The sequence below is a fragment of the Hordeum vulgare genome, chromosome 3H, assembly GCF_904849725.1.
Source record: "Hordeum vulgare subsp. vulgare chromosome 3H, MorexV3_pseudomolecules_assembly, whole genome shotgun sequence".
In the NCBI taxonomy this organism is placed as follows: domain Eukaryota; kingdom Viridiplantae; phylum Streptophyta; class Magnoliopsida; order Poales; family Poaceae; genus Hordeum; species Hordeum vulgare.
In genome coordinates this window covers 599,953,886-599,975,685 of record NC_058520.1, presented here as the reverse complement: position 1 = coordinate 599,975,685, position 21,800 = coordinate 599,953,886, and the positions used below count along the sequence as shown (strand labels likewise).

General features: G+C 42.9%; 2 protein-coding genes across 2 annotated transcripts; one reads left to right on the top strand and one right to left on the bottom strand.

The window, feature by feature from the left end:
- Nucleotides 1–602: 602 nt before the first annotated feature.
- On the top strand, nt 603–1,600 carry LOC123440978 (probable NADPH:quinone oxidoreductase 1). The gene is made up of 2 exons (XM_045117515.1): nt 603–817; nt 900–1,600. The coding sequence occupies exons 1-2, from the start codon at nt 712–714 to the stop codon at nt 1,406–1,408; spliced, it is 615 nt and encodes a 204-aa protein (XP_044973450.1). The 5' UTR covers nt 603–711; the 3' UTR covers nt 1,409–1,600.
- Nucleotides 1,601–8,148: 6,548 nt separating this feature from the next.
- Nucleotides 8,149–8,802, bottom strand: LOC123440977 (probable NADPH:quinone oxidoreductase 1). Its single transcript, XM_045117514.1, has one exon. The coding sequence runs from the start codon at nt 8,782–8,784 to the stop codon at nt 8,149–8,151; it is 636 nt and encodes a 211-aa protein (XP_044973449.1). The 5' UTR covers nt 8,785–8,802.
- Nucleotides 8,803–21,800: the final 12,998 nt, after the last annotated feature.

Sequence of the window (21,800 nt, the reverse complement as noted above, 5' to 3'; positions counted from 1 at the left end):
ACTTGAGTCTCGCCTTACTGTTTTGGGTCTAGGCACTCTGGTGTATGGATCTGATGATGTTTTTATCTTACCCCTATCCCCTAGTTCTAGTGCCTCTTTTTCTCGATTTTTTAGGTTTTCATCCGTTTTTCCCTAATTAGCCGAAAATATTAGGTTTTCGGGTCTGGTATTTTTATGAACTAGACAATTTATATTTTTCTTAATGAAATGCAGGAACTCCCTTCACCTTTCGAGGTGTTCTCAAAAAAATAGTCACGCGTGGCGAGTGACGCCATCGATGAGGTTTGAATACTCTATACTGGTGGTGGCTGATGGCTGTCTTGCTCGAAGTGCAGCGGTCGTTGGCCATATACTCACGTGCAGTGCTTACACATGCATCCACGAGCCTTCCTATTACTTAATCATATTTTTAGTACTACATTAGGCAACTAGCAATCGATCAGAAAATGATGCCATCGATGACGATCGCATACCTTTCCACCTACGCTAGTGGATGAAGTTACTCACTCTATTTGTACAGCCAGCCAAAACGGGCACGCTCTGACGTTCAGAATGACCTGGCTGAGATCAATTTTGGTCATCTATTTAAGCCGTCTCCTCCACCACAACCGGACACCAGTCAGGCAGTCACTGATCAAGCTCCACAACCCATCAGTAAACCAAGCAGCCACTCACTCTCAGGTTGTTACGGCAGATCATCAAGATCGAAGCATGGGATCCATCACTGCATCGACGACGGCAAAGCCCATCCTCCGTGTGGCCGCCATCTCCGGCTCCCTCCGCAGCAACTCTTGGCACGTCGGCCTCATCCGCGCCGGTACGTACGTACACACATTTCAATTTTGCATGTGCTTACGCACACTGCTGAGTGCTCACTGTGCCTTGTATGCAAGATGCAGCCGAGGAGCTGTGTGAGGAGTCCATCCCGGGGCTGCGCATCGACCACGTCGACATCTCCGACCTGCCAATGGCCAATCCAGACCTCGAGACTAACGGCGGCGACGGCTTCCCGCCGGCCGTGGAGGCGTTCCGCGACAGGATCACCGCCGCCGACTGCTTCCTCTTCGCCTCGCCAGAGTACAACTACTCCGTAACCGGCTCGCTCAAGAACGCGCTGGACTGGGCGTCGAGGGGCACGCACAAGTGCTGGGCGGACAAGGCGGCGGCGATCGTCTGCGCGGGAGGCGACTTCGGCGGAGGCAGGGCGTCGCTCCACCTGCGCGAGATCGGGATATACCTCGACATCCACTTCATCAACAAGCCGGAGCTCCACATCAGGGCGTACGAGCACCCGCCCAAGTTCGACGGCGAGGGGAACCTCATCGACGCCAAAGCCAGGGAGCGGCTCAAGAAGGTGCTCCTCTCGCTGCAGGCCTTCGCGCTCAGGCTCCAACACAAGGAGAACTGAGTGAAGAACTGAAGATCGAATAAATTGGGCACCAGAGCTACCTACATAGTCTGCATTTCCGTGGACGTGATCACCTTTAGCTTGGGCTATGGCCCTGGTTTCGTTAGTCTGAGGCTCTCAGCAATTTTTTTACTTCGTATTCGTGTAACTGTATTTTGTACTTCCGTAAAATAAAAAGATGCTTGTAATAAATCTCCAGCACGCAGGGTAAAATTTACTCAAGCATGCTTAGTGCGATTGAAGATGTCATGCATGCTAATGTTGTATTTCGCTGTCGGGGGGAGTCCTTTTAGATAGCATGTCATATTTTTAAGTAGCACGACATTTTTTTGTCGGTGTTTGTGTGAAATTCGAAAAAACAAATGCCTCGAATCTTTTGCTGCGAAAGTATAAATTATATTTATTTTTTATGTATATTTTTGTTCTTGTATACAAATGTTCAAGTAGAATGAATCCACTGATGAAATTTTGTCAGAATAGGATTGCCTTTTCTTGGTTTTCTAATCCTAGTACAGTGAATCTGTACGTTTATTTTTTTGTTATTATTCTCATTTTCATTTTCTTTCGTTTTTACATGAACACTTAATAAAATTCACAAATTTTTTGCTTTCTTAAATTCGTGCTTTTTTCTTTTCACATTTTTTAACTAGATTTGATAAATCTCATCTGGATAACATTTAACAATGTACCATCTAAGTTGTAGTGTGTTCGATCTGTTTTATTATTACCTTAGCACAAACTAGACCCGGCTCCGTTTTTGTGGCGGTGCCCTGCGGTTGTGTGCCCCCACCTTGTTGCCGCCTTGTGCAATTGTAGGCCCATTTTTGTTAGGTCCATTATTTGTTCGGCTTTGATATGTCTGAGTCATATCTATAATTTTTCATTGTTTATGTTAATATTATATGACTTTCATATATTTTTGGTAACATTTTATATAATTTATTGGACTAACATATTGATTCAGTACCAAGTGTTAATTCCTGTTTGTTGCACGTTTTTTGTTCCGCAAAATATCCATATCAAACGATGTCCAAACGCCATAAAAATTTACGAAGAATTATTTTGGATTATATGTGATTTTTGGGAGGTGGAATTAACGTAAACGGAGGCCACGACCTCCACTACCCACCAGGGCATGACCTATACCCCCAGGGGCGCCGTGCCCTCTAATGGCCACACCGTGAGTCGGTTGGTGCTCTTCTTTGGGCACAAGAAGGTTAATTTATGAGGAAAAAATTGTGCAAAAATTTGAGCCCGATCGAAACGGATCTTCGGAAATTTAAGAAACGGTGAAGGGCCAGAAAACAGGAATGCGAAACAGAAGAGAACAGAGAGGGAGAAATTTTCCCGCCTTAGATGCATGTGCATTATTAACTTGCAATTGAGCCCAACTTTTTTTTCTCTGGTTGCATATCCACTCTTGCATCGCAACTAGGCTCACTGTTTCTTTTGTATTGCAACTAAGCCCGACTTACTTTTTGCACTAGTTGCAAGTCGACCCTTAACTTGTAATTGGGCCTGATATGTTTTTTGCCTCAGTTACAAGTTCATCATGGACTCACATCTAGTGGCCAACTTTTTATTATCCCAATTGTAAGTCAAATTTTTAGTCCCATTTGCAAGACAACTAGTGACTGACAACTCTTTTGATCCTTTTTTTGCCGTAGTTACAAGTCAACCAACAACTCACAGCTAGACTCGACTGTTTTTTCATTCTAGTTACAAGTCCAACATTCACAAGCATCTCGCTTATAGATCCTTAGTTTTTCCCCAATTGCATGTCCATCTTGACTCGCCAATGGGCGCAGCTTTTTTGCTCCACCCATAAGTCCACAATCAACTCACAACTCGGTTTGATGTTTCTCTTGTGTTGCAACTGGGTCCAAATCCTTTTTTGCATTAGTTGCAAGGACACACTCAACCTTACTAGGGCTGAATTTTTGGTCCAAATTGCAGGTCAATCATCGATTCACAACTGGGCTCACCCCTTCTTTTATCCCACTTGCAAAACACACATTGACTCACAATCGGGCTCTTGATCCTTTGTTTGGTTGTCGCACATGCAAGTCAACAAATGACTCACAGCCGGGCCGACCTTTTTTGACCCAGTTACAAGTCCAACATTAACGTGCAACTGAGCTCATGATATTTTTTTTGCCCCAATTCGCATGTCTGCACTTTTACTCACAACCGAGCCCTATTTTTTCACCTAAGTTGCAAGTCAATCATTGACTCACAAATAGAGCTGACTTTCTTTTATAGTTGCAAGTCAACCATCCATTCGAACTGTCGTCGATCTTTTTCGTCCAAATGTACGTCCAACACCGACATACATTGGGACCCTTAATCCTCTTTTTGCTCAGTTCCACACCTGACTCACATTTGTTGCCTTCTTTTTGCCTCGGTTGCAAGTCTGCAATCAATTCTCAAATACGGATGACTATTCCCTAGTTGCAAGTCAATTATCAACTTGCTAGTCGGCCCAACTCTTTTTGTTGTCAGTTGCAAGTCCATCATCAGCATGCAACTGAGACTGGATCCTTTTTTTGTGCCATGTTACCCCTTCGCTAACAATTGGGTTCGAGTTTTTTTCAGCCTAAATAGCAAGTCAACTATCGACTCGCAACTAGGGTTTTTGTTACCTTTTCCCCGTGGTTTGCTTCACAAGCAAAGGAACCCCGCCATACCTTTTACCCCTCAAAAAGGCCCAAATCTTCGTGGTGTCTTTCTTTTTTGAACAGCTCCTCGTTAATGCATATTGGCGTAAAATTGACCAGCCTTGGCAAAGAGAGGTTGTTGGCGGGCTGACTGTTTTGGGGCCGTTAACTCTTCTACCCTTTTTCATGCTTCGTACATTGAATTCTTGTTTCTAGCGTGCGTTCTTCCTTCAATATCATAAATGTTTCAGTCCGGTATTTTGTTTATTTACTGTTTGATTCATGCATTGGCTGTTTGATGATCATTTTCTAGAACGAAATGCTGACCTGAGAAAAAATTTGAAGGTAAAGGCCAGAATGAAAAAAGGAACATACAATGTTGCCGTCAAATTTTGATTAAGTGACTGGTAGCAAAATGAGCAGAAAATGCATTTGCCTGCTGCTAAAATATGTTCAACGTATATTACAAAAGATCAGCGTACATTTAAAAAATGCTTACCTTGTTTGAGGAATTGTTCAGCATGCTATGAAAAAGAGTTTGCTTTATAATTAGAAAATGTTCATCATATGTAAACAATGTTCACCATGTAATTAAAAATGTTCATCATACATTACAGAAAAATATTCAACATATATTTAAAATATGTTCACCATGTTTAAAAAAATGCCCCCCGTATATTTGAAAAGTGTGCATGTATGAAAATATAGATCTAAATAAGAAAAAGGTAAACAAAAAAGGAAAGTATAAAAATAGAAGAAGTAAAAAATACAGAGAATATAAGCCAGAAACGGAAAAGTACCAAAACAACAAGCCCAAAACAAAATCGGAATAAAAACGACAAACAAAAAACTAAAACACACACGCACGCAAAACAGCACAGCGGAAAAAACACCATTTCCTGGGTACGCCGGATAGACAAGTTATTTAAGGCTTAGGCCTCCTTTGGTTCATAGGTAGAATTATCATAGAAATAGGAAACTTGTAGGAAATGAGATGACATGCATCTCAAATCCTATGAGTAGGATTAGAAAAAGAGATGCCATTTGGTTTAAAATCAATGCCAAGCACATGAACCTAGGCAAATCACTTCAATAAAATAAGATGACCAATGCATGAAAGAGTTTAGATGGTGAATCATTTAATAAAATGGGCTTAGCAACAACAAATTAAGCACTTATGCATTGAGGAATTGAGTTGCTAAGCTATTTAATGCATTTAGCATTTCATCGAAGCAGCCTTGCATTGGAAGAGGCCTTAAATAAATAAGTAAATCTTAACAAAAACGTATATAAAAAGGTACTCCCGTGATTTCTAACAAACACACCGTTTACAACAGCATTAGAGCATGGTTAATAGTATAGCCAGCTGCTAGCTATAAGGCTACTCCCAATGCTCCACCTTGTACAGGTGATAAGGCTGCCACATAAGCAAAAAATCCGATGTGGCATGCTAATTAATAGGAGAGAGATGCGTGTGGTGACCCCGTGAAGAAACAATGTTAAGCGCGTGAACCTAGGTAAAACAATTAAGTGAAGAAAATGCATCAATGCATGCACAACTTTAGTTACAAAAGCATTAAATAAGGAGGCTTGGCTACAATAAGCTAAGCAACTATGCATTGGGGACTTTAGTTGCTAAACTATTTAATATGCTTAGCAAGTACAATAAGGTATAGTCAGCAGACTGTAAGAATTAAAATATTATATTTTTGCTGAGTTGGATGAGAGAGAAGAGGAGAGAGAAGGGAAGCGGGCTCTTCGTGAAGAGCCAGCTCTAGCACGTGCCTCTAGGTGCTTTGTGAGAATGAAAGGTGGGCCATATATGATAAAAGTTGTACTCTTTTATAGCTAATTATTGTACAAGCTAGGTATATGATGGGCTATAAGACTGCTTATAGCCAGCAGTTGGTTATACTATTAACCATGCTCTGAGCACCAATGCATTGGAAGTGGCCTAAGTCATTGACATGTCATCTATAGCCCCTTTTATTGCCAACATGTACAATAGATGATTAGAAAAGTGTACTACTTTTTATTATACGAGCCACCTTTCACTCTCATAGAGTGCCTGGGAGCACGTGCTAGAGTTGTTTCTTAACTAAGAGCCCGCTTTATCTTCTCTCTCCTCTTCTTTTGCCTTCAGCTAAGCAAAAATATACTAGTTTATTTCTTATACCCAACTGACTCAGCTATATTGTACTTGTTTTTAGCAGCGTTACCCTTTCTTAAAGGACCACATACAGACTATGCGACGAATAAAGAGCAAAATGTGCTCGGCCCAAATAATTTTTTAAACCTTGGCCAGATAAGACGTCTTTCAAATGTTACACCAAATAGGATTGGTTGTTTTGTGACCCAACCCATTAGTGTGATGAAGTTTTCTCCCATGCTGTTGGTCCCATTCCATGGAATAAGCAAAATTGATAGAGATGTTCTTATTTTTTGTAAAACTCAAGGAAATAAAATCCGACATTTCAAGCACTGTAAACGAATCGCAAGAACATGTTGTGCGTCAATTGGCCACAACGTCTGTCTGACGAGGTCCTCATCTAATTAGTTATTACTTCCTCGTTCCTAAATACTCCCTCCGTCCGGAAATAATTGTCCTAAAGATGAATGTATCTAGACTTATTTTAGTTATAGATAGTTTCAAAGAGAGGAGGATGGGTTATTCACATTTAATTTGATGGTCAGAGGCAAATTGAATGCTAAGCAGTGGTAATTAAGACCCCCGGGGGAAAAATAGGGATGTCTCCTACGTTACCCATAACATGTGGAAGTATCGACGTAATTTCATAGAGTCATTCGATCTGAATGCTACATGAAGAACATAAGCCAGATGACGGAACGCGGAGACCTAGGATGTAGAAGATCATAACATGAGCGATTCGGCAGATTTGGATTCCTTTCCTATATATCCACTCATGTCGTACTTCATCATATGATTCATATAAGATCCATCTGTCTAGAGATCGTCATATACATCTAGAAAGCCGTATGCTTTGGAAGAAGCTTGTACAGTTTGGGAAGGTGTTTTTTGAGAGAAAAGAAGAATGTACTTCAACCGATATGCCCTTAGGCACGGCCATGCATACCATAGAAATCACACGTGAAAGGGGTGGGCAATTAGCTAGAGCAGCAGGTGCTGTAGCGAAACTCATTGTAAAAGAGGGTAAATCGGCCACTTTAAGATTACCATCTGGGGAGGTCCGTTTAGTATCCCAAAATTGCTTAGCAACAGTCGGACAAGTGGGTAATGTTGGGATGAACCAAAAAAGTTTGAGGACAAGTATTTCCGGACGGAGGGAGTATAAATCTTTCTAGAGTTTTCACTAGTGGACTACATACGGATGTATATAGACATACTTTAAAGTGTACATTCAATCATTTTATTCCGTATGTAGACATCTAATAAAATCGCTTAAAAGACTTATATTTATGAACGGAGGGGTAGTTAGGTGAATAAGATCAGAAACCTTAGACATGAGATTTCCTCCCTAGGAGTACTATTTTTTTCTATTATGAACAACAGGACACAATTTAATAGCGGGAAACTGTGGTGTAGTACTTTGTTTATTCTCTGGGCCATAAAAAAATGTAAACTTGGTACGTCTCTCTATGACAGATCTCAGTGTTGACCGAGACTTACAAAACTATTGATGTTTATTTCCAAGGCCTTTAAAATGTAATTTTTTTTCACGGCTCTCTATGATGGATCTCAGTTTCCTTTTTTCAAGGATCTCAATGTTGATTGATACTTAAACCAGTCAAGTAAAACTTAACAAAAACTTTAATAAAATGTACTCCCGATATTTCTTACAAGCACATCCTTTTTGTTTGAAGAACAGAAAGGAGCAAACAAAAAGGAGCACTGCCTTTTTCTTAAAGGAGCACATACAGATTATGTGACGAATAAAGAGCAAAATGTGCTTAGCCCAACAAAAATTAAAAATACGTACCTACATATGAACATACCCAACACCCAAATGGTGATTCAAAAAAAAATACCCAGAGGGAAATGCAGATTAACGTTTACTTAACGTACAGTGCCAAGTTTCTTCTCCAGCCAGTCGTCCACCCCTCTTAGTGCTGCTGGAGCCGGAGCGCGAAGGCCTGCAGCGAGAGGAGCACCTGCTTGAGCCGCTCCCTCGTCTCGGCGTCGACGAGGTTCCCGTCGGCGTCGAACTTGTGCGGGTCCTCGTACGCCCTGACCTGGAGCTCCGGCTTGTTGATGAAGTGGATGTCGAGGAACACCCCGATCTGGCGGAGGTGGAACGACGCCCTGCCCCCGCCGCAGCTGCCACCGGCGGAGACGATGGCCGCCGCCTTGTCGGCCCAGCACTTGTGCTTGCCCCTCGACGCCCAGTCCAGCGCGTTCTTCAGCGTGGCGGTGACGGAGTAGTTGTACTCAGGCGAGGCGAAGAGGAAGCAGTCGGCGACGCGGACCCTGTCGCGGAACGCCTCCACGTCCGGCGGGAAGCCGTCGCCGTCGTCCGTCTCCAGGTCCGGGTTGGCCATGGGCAGGCCGGAGATGTCGACGTGGTCGATGCTCATCCCCGGGATGGACTCCTCGCACAGCTCCTCGGCTGCGCGGATGAGGCCGCCGTGCCAGGACCCCTTGCGGAGGGAGCCGCTGAAGGCGGCCACGCGGAGGGTGGTGCTGGGCTTAGCCGCCGGCGATGACGCCATGGCTTCCATGGTTGAATCCTCTCGTGTCATATGCTCTGGGTATAAATAGGCTTACGACTAGGCTTCATCGTCAGCGTTGGCTGCGCTACCTGATTCACCCACCGACACAGTTTATTATACTCTCTCCGTGCCAAAATTCTTGTCTTAGATTTATTTATATATGAATGTATTTAGTCACGTTTTAGTATTTAGATACATTCATTTTAAAAAACATAAGACAATAATTTTAGGACGGAGGGAGTACTACAGTATACTATTGTAAACAGAGCAGTGAGTGAGAGCCCGACGTCATTTCATAGTAGAAAACCTTTTGGTTTCAAAGGGGAGAGCGACCTGGCCGGCTTCTGATTTCATCTAACCATCTTCACTTCATTGAAGTGTTTACTATTAATTCTATGCTTATATGTATATGTATATATTGCCCACAACTGGGCCCGGTGTGGTCCGTTTTTTTTTTGAGCAGCGGTGTGGTCCGTTTGGCATCATGTATACTCGCAATGATTAGCCCGGTAATGTCATACGTACGTATTACTCAAGCTTGGTGATGGGCAAAAGTATTCGTCATGTCCACGATTATTCGACCAACCCAGGCAAAGTGATATGGTCCCTCGTCGTATGATTAGAGCATCTACAACTAACATTGCAAATATGACTCCTTAAATATGTACGGACATGCACACTCAGTGATCAGACGTGTCTTTCATTATTTGTCTGCATAACTACACTCTTTATTTTTTTTCTTTATATATCCATACGTGATTAGTAAAGAAAAAAAAAGAGAAAAAAATGAATAAAAGAAATTAGTCCAAGGTGGTGTCACCTTTTATGTGGCGAACTGACCGGGTGCGGCCGGATGCGTCCGCGAGTCCTCATATCTTTTCATATGAACTACTATTATTATTGTTCATGAACTCATATGAACTTCGTTCTTATTTGAGATAATTAAACTAGCAGTGAATTTATTTCTTAAATTTTCTACTCTTTTATTATAGTCGTCTCTAAATAACAATGTGTAGTCAAATGTAAACTTTAATATTTTACGCTTGTATATCTATAGATGCGTACATATATTATCTATAGGGACCCATTTTTTAACTTCACCCAAGGGCCCCGAAAAATATAAAGCCAGCCCTGGTCAGAGCATCTACAGTGGACATTGCAAATATGACCTTTAAACATCCGCAGACACGCACACTCAGTGATACCGCATGTCCATTATTGTTCGTTCGCGTAGCTACATTCTTTATTTTTTTTCCTTATATGCCCATACTTGATTAGTGAAAAGGAGGAAAGAGGAAAAAAAGTTAGTCCGGGATGGTGTCGCTTTCTATGTGGCGAACTGACCGGACGGGTCCAGATGCGTCTGCGAGTTCTCATATCTTCTCTGTATTTGAGATGAATATAAAGGTTCGAGGACAGGCTAGACATATAGAAATGATATGAGAAATCCAATTAAATCAATTTTTTTCTTATGTCCGATCATTGATCGAACGTATTTGCAGGCGTATTAAGGGTCATTTAAAGGGTACGCGTAGATGCTCTTAAATAATTTTCGTAACCCTTTCTTTCTGCACGTTTCGTGTTGGGCAGTGTGCGGATAGTGCGTCTGATGGATAGACACTAGTTAGGGCATGTTTGGGACTGATTCAATTCATCAAAATCAGCTTCACTTCATCAAATTCACTTTGAAGCAGTTTCATACAAAAGCTATAGCACTATGAAGAGAATGTGTGGCTTCCATCTAGCTCCAGCTTCAAAAATAGAAAATCTGATGGAAACAATCTATTTGATTGGTTGAGGGGAAATAAACGAAGGGGTATCCACTTACTGATGGCAGTGGTGGGTAATTTTCCTCCAACTCTAGCTTCTAGAGTTTTTTGGAGCACCCTTTGAGAAGCTTCACAAAAACTTTAAAGTTCTACCTCAGATTCTAGTTTTTTTGCGGAGCGGCATATCGTGAAGCTATCCCGTTTGGCTTATCTTTTCTGGAACAGAGCTGAATTTTAAGAAGTAGAGCAGTCTCAAACAGGCCCTTAATCAATATGCGAGAGCACAATTTATTTTGGCGAGGCTATGGAGCTGGTGGATGTCATTGCTCATTGCTTATCGGTCGAGAGCCAGCGAACCTTGATTAGTCCGTCCGGGGTCGTATCTTGGACGGCACGTGCGTGTCTTCGCTGTACTTAAACGAGTAGGAACGCTCATTCACTGCCTATCGAGTATTTAAAAAAAAAACTATCACATTTCATGAAAACGTGATCACAAACTATTATTTTATAAATTTGTGTCAAAAACTATTATTTATTTTAATCCATAGCAAAAAACTACCGTGTCAAATAACCCCGCTTCGTCCACTCTAAACACGAGTCCAATCGATTGGGCCCACAAATCAGGTGCTAGCGTGGCCAACGATTTATAGTTGTGTGTTAACGGTCATTAACGGCGCGTTTGCAATCGGGACGCGGCCATCGGTCAGGTGCGGTCAAGATGGCCAGCAGCTCGTCAACGATGCAGAAGATGATGGTCTTGGATTATGTCCCTCACAGTCTCGAGGCACATGTCCATGGGAATGCTCATCAACGACACCGCGAAGTGCGTGGCCTCCCCAAGCCCCGACCGCTCGATCATCCGCTTCTGGAATGACATGCTCTCGTCGGTGAACCCGCTGGCAAGCCCGAACTGGCTGATGGCCTGCACGCGTCGCCTCGTGCGCTGGCCCAGGCTTGTACCCGGTCATGTCCATCAGGTACACGGCCCGGGGCAGCGACATGGCGTAGGCGTACGCCGCGGCGACGCAGCCTACGCACACAGCCACCAGCATGGCCGCGTTGGCGTGCGCCTCGCTCCGGAGCACGGCGAGCGACAGCGTGGACACTAGCGGCATCGCCACTACGAGGAGCAACGTGATGGCGAGGAGGTGCGGCAGACGGCACACCAGTCGATGGTAAAGGATCCTAGCCTGTTCTGCATGCCGTGCTTCACCGTCATAGTTTAGATCTTGACCGCACCAGGCCGCAGGGCACGTCCCGACCGCAAACGCGCCGTTAACACGTGGCTGTGAAGGTTGGCCACGCTTGCACCTGATTTGTGGGCCCAACCGGTCAGAATCATGGTTAGAGTGGCGAAGTGGGCGGTTCCCTAACATGGTAGTTTTTTTTGTCACGGATTAACAAAAAATGATAGTTTTCAACATAAATTTATAAAGTGATAATTTCTGGACACATTTTCATGAAATGCAGTAGTTTTTGTTTAAATACTCCTGCCTACCAGATTATAACGGCACGGCTGCTCGATTACCGTCCTCAGCCACTAGTAGCAAAGAAAAAAAGGGCATGCATACTAGAATTACAAAGGAGAAAAACATACAAACTTTGATCGCCAAGGTATCAATGGGCGTCCTGATTTGTCGAGCCTGGTGTTACCATTGACCTGCCGTGCTGTAACATCCCCAGTATCATGCTACAGTGATCTCAGTCAAAGCCATTTTCAAATTTGAAATAAAGTCAAATACATTATTATGTCAAACAGTGAAATGAATGTATGTTGGGTTGAAAATACTCAATAAGAAATTCTCATGGTGGAACCAACATTTTATATTGTTAGATAAAACGAGATCAACGAGACACAAGAGACACGGATTTTTACGTGGAAACCCTTGCGGAAGAAAACCACGGACGCACGAAGGCGCAATCACTATGAGGGTGGAGTATTACAAGCACGAGACGGCAGACCGTCTTTAGGTGCGACTACATGGAGTATATATGAGGGGCAATACATGAGAGTCCTTGGAGGACAAGTAAACGAGTTGTACTCGTACGCGTCGGTACCAACGCAAAGGCCCACACCGTTTGTACTACGTCTAGTCCAATACGGTAGAATTTGGATCACAATTTAACAATCTCCACCTTGAGCCAAATTCCCTCCAGTAGTCGAAGAAAGTGAATGACTCCATCCAAATCAGCTTAAACACCTTGTGCGTCAAAGTCCATAGGACTAGTGAGAAATACCAACTAAGCCTGAGCAAAGCTCAAATTTATTAGTAGGAACTGGCTTTGTCATCATATCAGCTGGATTATCATGAGTACTTATCTTGCATACCTTCAAATCACCTTTAGCAACAACATCTCGAACATAGTGAAATCTGACATCAATGTGTTTTGTTCTCTCATGATACATTGGATTCTTTGTAAGATATATAGCACTTTGAATGTCAGAAAATATGGTAGGGCAAGATGAATCTCCACAAAGCTCAGTGTACAAACCTCTCAACCAGATAGCTTCTTTGCATGCCTCAGAAATAGCCATATACTCGGCATCAGTAGTGGAACAAGTCACAATAGACTGCAAAGTTGCTCTCCAACTCACAGCACAACCACCAATGGTGAAAACATAACCTGTGAGCGATCTTCTCTTATCCAAATCACCAGCAAAATCAGAATCAACAAAACCAACAAGTCCATCTTCAGTTTTCCCAAACTGTAAATAAGCATTAGAAGTACCTCGCAGGTATATGAAAATCCACTGAACTGCATTCCAATGCTCTTTTCCAGGATTAGCCATGTATCTACTAACAACACTCAGTGCATAAGATAAATCCGGACGAGAACAAACCATGGCATACATAAGTGAACCAACTGCACTCGAATAGGGAACTCTAGACATGTACTCAATATCTGCATCTCACTCAGGACATAAGGCTGATGATAATTTGAAGTGTGCGGCTAACGGAGTACTTACTGGCTTGGCATTATGCATATTAAAACGACGAAGAACTTTATCAATATATCCCTTCTCACTGAGATATATTTTTCCAGATGGTCTATTTCTGGATATTTCCATGCCAAGTATTTTCTTTGCTGCACCCAAATCATTCATCTCAAATTCATTACTCAATTGCTTCTTTAGTTCATCAATCTCTGACATGCTCTTTGCAGCAATTAACATATCATCAACATAAAGGAGCAAATAAATAGCTGAACCATTGACAGTTTTCAAATAAACACAGTTATCATAATTAGACCGTTTGAAACCTTGAGAGAGCATAAAGATGTCAAATCTCTTGTACCACTGTCGAGGGGATTGCTTCAATCCATAAAGAGATTTCTTTAACTTACAGACAAGCTTTTCTTTTCCAGGAATAACAAAACCTTCAGGTTGTTCCATATAACTATCCTCTTCTAATTCTCCATGTAAGAATGCAGTTTTAACATCCAATTGTTCAAGCTCAAAATCATTCATGGCAACAATACTAAGTAAAGTGCGAATAGAGCTATGCTTCACAACAGGAGAAAAGACTTCGTTATAGTCAATACCTGGAATTTGGCTATAACCTTTAGCAACTAACCTAGCTTTATATCTTGTCTCATCATTGGGAGAAACACCTTCTTTTATCTTGAAAACCCACTTACAACGAATAGGTTTCTTCTCTCTAGGTAATCTTACCAAATCCCAAGTGCCATTCTTTTCAAGTGATTCCATCTCATCATGCATAGCAGTCATCCACTTATTACTATCACCAGAAATAATAGCCTCGGAATATGAAGAAGGCTCAGCATTACCTTCAATTTCTTCTGCAACAGATAAAGCAAAAGAAACAATATTGCACTCCTCAATTAACCTGTCAGGTGCATTAATACCCCGCCTAACTCTGTCACGTGCGAGATTCCAACTGGGTGGAACAATAGGCTGATTTGGAGTGACATGTTCATCATCAAAGACGGGTTCATCATGTGCATCAACATTTTCCTTATCGGAAATATCACCTGAATCGATAACATGCTCCACCTGAACAGTAGGCTGCTAAACAGTAGACTGTTGTTCACTCTCAATTGGAACATTAGTAGATGCAACATCATGTAACATAGCAGATTCATTAAAGATAACGTTCCTGCTAATAACAATCTTTTGTGTTTCAGGATTCCACAATTTAAAACCTTTAATACCAGATTTGTAACCAAGAAAGATGCACTTAACAGCCCTAGGCTCCAACTTTCCATTATCAACATGAGCATAAGCAGTGCAACCAAAAACTCTCAACTGTGAATAATCAGCAGGTGAACCAGACCATACCTCAATTGGAGTTTTCTCATTAAGAGGAATAAATGGTGAACGGTTGATGAGATAACAAGCAGTGGAAGCGGCCTCAGCCCAAAAACGCCTATGCAAACCTGCATTGGACAACATGCAACGGGCTCCGGAAATAATGATCCTGTTCATACGCTCAACAACACCGTTTTGTTGAGGAGTATAAGGAACGGTGTGGTGTCTGACAATGCCTTCAGACTTGCAATAATTCCCAAATTGCTTAGAACAGAATTCCATACCATTATCAGTGCGAAGTATTTTTACCTTCTTTTCAGTTTGTCTCTTAATCATAATCTTCCACTCCTTAAAAGCTGAGAAAGCTTGCCATTTATGCTTCAAGAAATAAGGCCAAACCTTTCTCGAATAATCATCAATAATAGTCAACATGTAACGAGCACCACCTAATGACCTTTTGCGAGATGGTCCCCATAAATCAGAATGCACATAATCAAGAATACCTTCAGTTGTATGAGTCGAAGTGTTGAACTTCACCCTCTTGTGCTTGCCGAAGATACAATGCTCGCAAAATTTCAATTTACCAGTTTGGTATCCTTTAAGAAGACCTCTCTTATTTAACTCTGCCAAACCAAGTTCACTCATATGTCCAAGACGCATATGCCAAAGGTTAGAAGCATCACAACCAGAATTCTTTGAAATAACTGAAGTAGCGTTACCTGAAACGGTAGAACCTCGAAGGTAATAAAGACCATTGGTCGAACTTAAGTCACCTTTCATCACAATGAGAGAACCTTTGGTGACCTTCAAAACGCTATCTCCACCTGAATACTTGTACCCCTTTGCATCAAGGGCACTCACAGAGATAAGATTTCTCTTCATCTTCGGAATATACCGAACATCTGTCAAAGTTCTGATTGTGCCATCAAACATCTTGATTCGAATGGAACCTATGCCTTTAATCTTGCATGGTGAATTATCAAAACCCAAAACGGAACCAGCAGCAGTAGTAGAATCAAAAGTAGTAAACTAATCTCTATGCGGGCACATATGAAAAGTACACGCAGTGTCAAGTACCCACTCATCATTGGTCTCAGCACATCCAGCAATAACAACAAGAGCATCATCGGAACTATCATCACGAGCAACATTAGCAGAATTTTCACCTTGTTTGTTACCTTTCGGTTTATACGTACCATTCCTTTTTTTTTCTTGTTCTGCAACTTGAAACATTCTGAGATGTCATGCCCGTCTCTCTTGCAATATCTGCAAGACTGCTTCTTGTCTCTGGATTGCGATCGGCCCCTCTGGCCGTTCTTACTTTTGCTGGTGAGATCTTTTGTCATGCAAATCCCTTCCACCTTTAACCATAGAGCGGCGGCAGTTTTCTCGCTCAAAACTTCCTGCAAAATATTATCATGCAAATGGAGTTGAATTTGTGACAAAGCCTTACGGTCCCTTCGTTTCTCCTCAGGAGTCCAATCCTTAATTCTATTCTTTCCAAAACTGTTCAGTGCATCATCGTAGTCGGCCTGCGCCAACAACGCCCGCATATTGACTTGCCATAGGGTAAACCTTGTTTCATGATCCAGCAGCGGAAGATCATACTTCATGGATGCCATGAGTAAATAAATTTGTCTACACAAAGTAATGCAAGCCGGCAGAAAAAATTCTTGACAGAATTAATATGCGGAGCAAAGAAACTAGAAACAATAGCACCTGATAGCTTTGGTTGTGGATGTAGCAATTGATGAGAAAACAAATTGATATAGTCCTCAACTAGTACTAGCAGGTCACGTGAAGTAGTACTAGTAGCTTGCTGTTGATGGATTTTGTCCCTGGGAAGTAGCACCAGCAGCGACAGCCTCGCTTCTCGGCAGCAGCAACTTGGCGATGGGTGACAGTGGCGGTCTGCAGCGAAACACAGCGACGGGATGTAGCTTTCCAGTGGCGGTCTGCAGCGAAACACAGCGACGGATGTAGCTTTCCTCTAAACGTACGTGGCAAGAGCGGCGGCTTCTGGCCAAGTCGACGCAGCACGCAGCAACACCTCGACGGATTAGAGGAACAGCGACGGATCAGACAGGATTTGTAGGGCGGCGTAGCAGGATTAAATCCCTGTCGGCTTCGGATGGCCAGGTCAGGTCGCCTCGGTTGCGGCAGGATGCCGAACCCTAGTCTCGATCTCGTATCAAACGAATCTCGTGTACTTAGAACCTCAGTTCTGATACCACTTGTTAGATAAAATGAGATCAACGAGACACAAGAGACACGGATTTTTACGTGGAAACCCTTGCGGAAGAAAACCACGGACGCACGAAGGCTCAATCACTATGAGGGTGGAGTATTACAAGCACGAGACGACAGACCGTCTTTAGGTGCGACTACATGGAGTATATATGAGGGGCAATACATGAGAGTCCTTGGAGGACAAGTAAACGAGTTGTACTCGTACGCGTCGGTACCAACGCAAAGGCCCACACCGTTTGTACTACGTCTAGTCCAATACGGTAGAATTTGGATCACAATTTAACATATATAAAGTAATTAAATGCCCTAAAGCAAATAAAATAGAGGCCAAAAAGATCGTTTAAATGTCTTTTAAATATACAAAAAATCCAAACTAAATTAAACAAATCTCAAACTTTTTTTGACAGTGTAAAATATTACAAATTAATTATGTGGCCAAGTCTCATATTTTACAAAGATCATTTGTAGGCTAAAGAAACTTCAAATCTATTGTTGTAAAAGAAAACAGAAAACAAAAAGGAATAGAGAAAATATACACTGCGCACTAAGGCTGTAGTCCTACAGTACAGGCCCGGCCCGTCTCCCCCTCATCTTCTTATTCTGTTCACAAGGATCTGGGTGGTCGCCGGGGAAATATCCTATTTGATGCTCTTTCGTCAAACTGTCGTGCAAACGCACAGAAGAAACGCGAGCAAGGGATTATCTGGACCGGCTCATTAATACTCCCTCCGGTCATTTTTACTTCGCATATTAGATTTGGGTCAAGTCAAACTTTACAAAGTTTGATCAAATATATATTCAAAATTATCAACATCTACAATACCAAATATACATATCATGAAACTACCTTTCGTAATGAATTTAACAATATTAATTTGACATTGTGAATGTTGATATATGTTTCTATAAATTTGGTCAAAATAGAGATACTTTAACTTCGGACAAAGCTAATATGCAGACTAAAAAGGAACGGAGGGAGTAGTTACGGGATGCTAATTTTGGGAACTGTCTAGACTTTTTTCCATTTTGGGAACTTTCTAGAAGATTTCGGTTTTTTTTTTGCGTTTTTTTTTTGCTTTATTCTTTATTTTTTTCTATTTATGTTTCAAAAATATTCTAAAATTTTAAAAAGTGTTTCAGCATTTGAAAAAATGTTCTGGATTTAAAACAATGTTCCCTAATTTCGAAAAATGTTCTGAAATTTGAAAACTGTTCCGGAAATTAAAAAAAGTTCCGAAATTTTCAAAAAATGATTCGTGTTTGAAAAAAGTTCTGTAATTTGGAAAAATGTTCTGGAATTTGAGAAGATGTTCCAGAATATAAAACAATATTCCCTATATTTTATAAAAATGTTTTGTATTTTCAAAACATGATCTGTAAATTAAACAAATGTTTGGGAATTTGAAAAAATGTTCCAGAATATCCACAATTCTAAAAATGTTCGCTGTTTCCAAATTTGTTCACAATTTTATTGTTTTGTTCACTAATTTGAAATTTGTTTATGTTTCAAAAATTGTTCACAATTTTATTATTTTGTTCACCAATTTGAATTTTTTTCATGTTTCAAAGATTGCTCACAATTTGAAAAGTGCTCGTGGTTTCAAAATTTGCTCATAATTCAAAAAATGTTCAAAATTTTATAATTTTATCATGAATTTGAAATTTGTTTGCGTTTGTTACAGATTATTCGTAACTTCAATAAAGTGTTCGAAATTTGAAACACTGTTTGAAATTTTTGTAGTAATGTTCAGTTTGCTTGGCTAAATTTAGTACTTAGAACTTGTTTTAGTTCTTATGCAAGCAATGCTTCGTAGGTGGAGTGGTGAGCTAGCTATATGTTGTAGTACTTGGTCCGAGTTTGATACCCAGCTCGGCTGCTGTTATTTTTGCCCATTTTTCGTCTGACAGCTTTGTTCAGCCCAGTCTGTCGTACCTGTACGACGGGTTGTCTATTTGTCGTAGAATGCGGCGAATAGGACCTTTCGTCGCCGGGCGTCCGTCCATGCCGCACATCGGCCACGCGTCGGTCGTCCGACCCCCTCCCCAGCGTCTATTAGGTCTCCGTGACCCCTAGGACGACCATTGCCCCCTCACTCCCTCCCCCCTCGCACCGTGCTTCCTCCCCATGTCATGGTCGCCTTTGACGTCACCTCTTGCATGTGTAGCCATCGAGCCCCTCTCGCCTCGCCACATTACACAATAGCTCTGCCATCGTCCGCGCCAAGCCATTGGAGTTGTAGAGCAATGCATCGTCACCATTGTCTTTGTCTTCTTCCTCAGGCACCAGAGAATGCCGCCGTTCGTCCGTCTAATCCAGGCCTCCCTCGAGCCCGCTGACCAACGTGTCGTCTCCATTGTGAGCTCCTGATCATTTTCCCTCTCCTTCCCCCTTCGATTCGAGCTATGGCCATCGATTTCATGACGACTGAAACGCACCGTTGCTCGAGTTCGTCGCCGACGATGCTCCAATGACCAAATGGTCACGTGCGTGTGCCCATCAACTTCACGCGCACCCGTAGAGCTCTCCTAGCCCTAGATCGCTTGTTCGCATGCTGCATCACCTAGCCCACATCCGCCCGAGGTCCGGTCGTCGCAAACCTCGTCACCGACATCGATTCCGGCCACCCCCGACGTGACTGGCCCGGGGCCATTGCTCGGTCACTGCTAGTGGCCCGAGTTGGTCCCGTTGACTGGGTTGACCCGGTCAACCTTGCTGACTGGGCAGCCCCAGCCGCCGACGTGTAGGCCCCACCCTTTTAGCTAGTTAAAAGTACTAATTAAACGAATTAGTTTAATTTAATAAGTCACTGACACGTGTGACCTACTGGCTAATTAGTCTATTTAACTAATTTTAAACCCTGTTTAGCTCCACTATGTGTGACATGTGGGACCCAGTTGTCAGGTTTGACATGGGCCAGCTGAGTTGACTGCCGAGCCGTGGAAGAGGTCCATTTTCCCCATAGGAAAAGGAGTGCCATCTGTGATCGATCCTCGGTGGTCAGTGGCGGTTGGTGTACCAGCCCATCTCAATCCAAGCAACGCCATGGAACCGGTGGTGCCCATTGGTCATCGTCGGGGCTGCAAAATGACCATTTTAAATCGAAGAGATGGTAAAAGTAAAGTACCAGCACACCATCACCAGGCGGCTAGCTAGGCGGCGCCAAATGCCAAAGGAACATACTCTTATTTGTCGTCGTCCGAGTTTCCCGTGTACGAGCAACGAATGGCATCAGCTTACGTTGTGCGCACAGCACAAGAGTCGGTCCACTTTAGTCTAGCTTGCTTTCAAAAATCGACAGCAAAGTATACTTTGTTTTGCTGAGGACCAGTTTTTTTTTTGGACGGCTTAAAAAATAAACTACCTCTTTTCAGCTTAAAAAATAAACTCTTTGCTAATTTTATCGAGGCTTCTAAATCAATTATCCCATAACTAGTTTAGAAGGCCCAATTGAAGAGGCATCTTATAGAAACAGTTATAAAGGAGACGGTTTATTTTTTAAATTGCCAAAAAATAAAGAATCGACGAGGCCACTGACGAGGAACTACCTCGGTGTTCGGCAACGCTTGTGGGGGACGTGGGTGGCGGAAATCACGGATCGGGAGACGCACCAACGGCAGTGGCTTGGGACCTTTCACATGGCCGAGCTCACGGCCATGGAGGACGACCGACCGGTGGCAGGTCCAGTACCACGGCACCGCCATCCGGCTGAACTTCCTGTTCGGGGCGGTGCCGGTTCACCTCCTCCAGCCGAATCCGGGTGTGGTGAGCGACCGGATGGTGTATGAGGACCGAGAGGCTTGAGAGCGTCGTGCGGCGGAGGTCACCGACGAAGCCTACATGAAAGATCTCCGTCGGCAGCACCCAATTCTCGTGGATGCAGACAGGGCAGTCTTCGTCGACGTCCGTGGGGTGGTTATAGTCAGCTCCGATGACGAGGAGGAAGGCGACGGAGAGGGTGGCAAGGTGGGCGGGGAGGAGGAGGACATGGATCTCGAGGAGTGGCATAGCATCTTCCCCGACGACGACGATGACACCGGACTTGATCTGGATCTCACCACTCGCGGCGTCACGAGGAAGGATTGACTTCACCTCACTTTTGGTTGATATCCCTAGTCTACTAGTGAAGTTGTAGTTTAAATTTAAGTTTAATGTTTGTTTTTCATGACTATGTTGATTTTATGTTTAAATTTATGCAAATTTTGGTGGAAACTATGTTGAATTCATACAAATTGATGTTTTTCTATGTTTACTTTAGGGGATTGGTTAGAACATGCCAAAATTTAGTGAAGTAGACTATATATCTCTACTATTAAAAGCACGAGAGGCCACATCCAACTCTCAATCTAAACCGCTTAATTGCATCATCAAGGGTCTAAAAACGTTGTTAACAAAACTGACAGTTTTCGTTAGCGCTAATTGCCCACCCACCCCCACGTCGTCCTGCCACGCCCCGCTCGCCCCGCCTCCTCCTGGTCGCCCCGCTCGCCCGCCTCGCCCCGGTCGCCCGCCTCCCCCAGCCAGCCTTGCAGATACTTGCTGGAACCCCTTTTTTTCTTGTCCAAAACTTGATGGAATCCATTGCTATGAGATGCTACCAGAAAGATGCTAACCCTCCTCCCTATGCGCATTTTCTACATGGCATCAGGCCGACGATTCATAAGGATACCAACCGCAAGCTTGCAGAGCTCCTTCAGAAATGCTGGCACAGAGATTGTGCCGAGAGACCCGAATTCTCCTAGATCATGGAGATCCTTCA

Coding starts and splice junctions, on each gene's coding strand:
- LOC123440978 (XM_045117515.1), top strand. CDS start 712: ATGGGATCCATCACTGCATCGACGACGGCAAAGCCCATCCTCCGTGTG. Junction 818..899: donor CGTCGGCCTCATCCGCGCCG/GTACGTACGTAC, acceptor TGCAAGATGCAG/CCGAGGAGCTGTGTGAGGAG.
- LOC123440977 (XM_045117514.1), bottom strand. CDS start 8,784: ATGACACGAGAGGATTCAACCATGGAAGCCATGGCGTCATCGCCGGCG.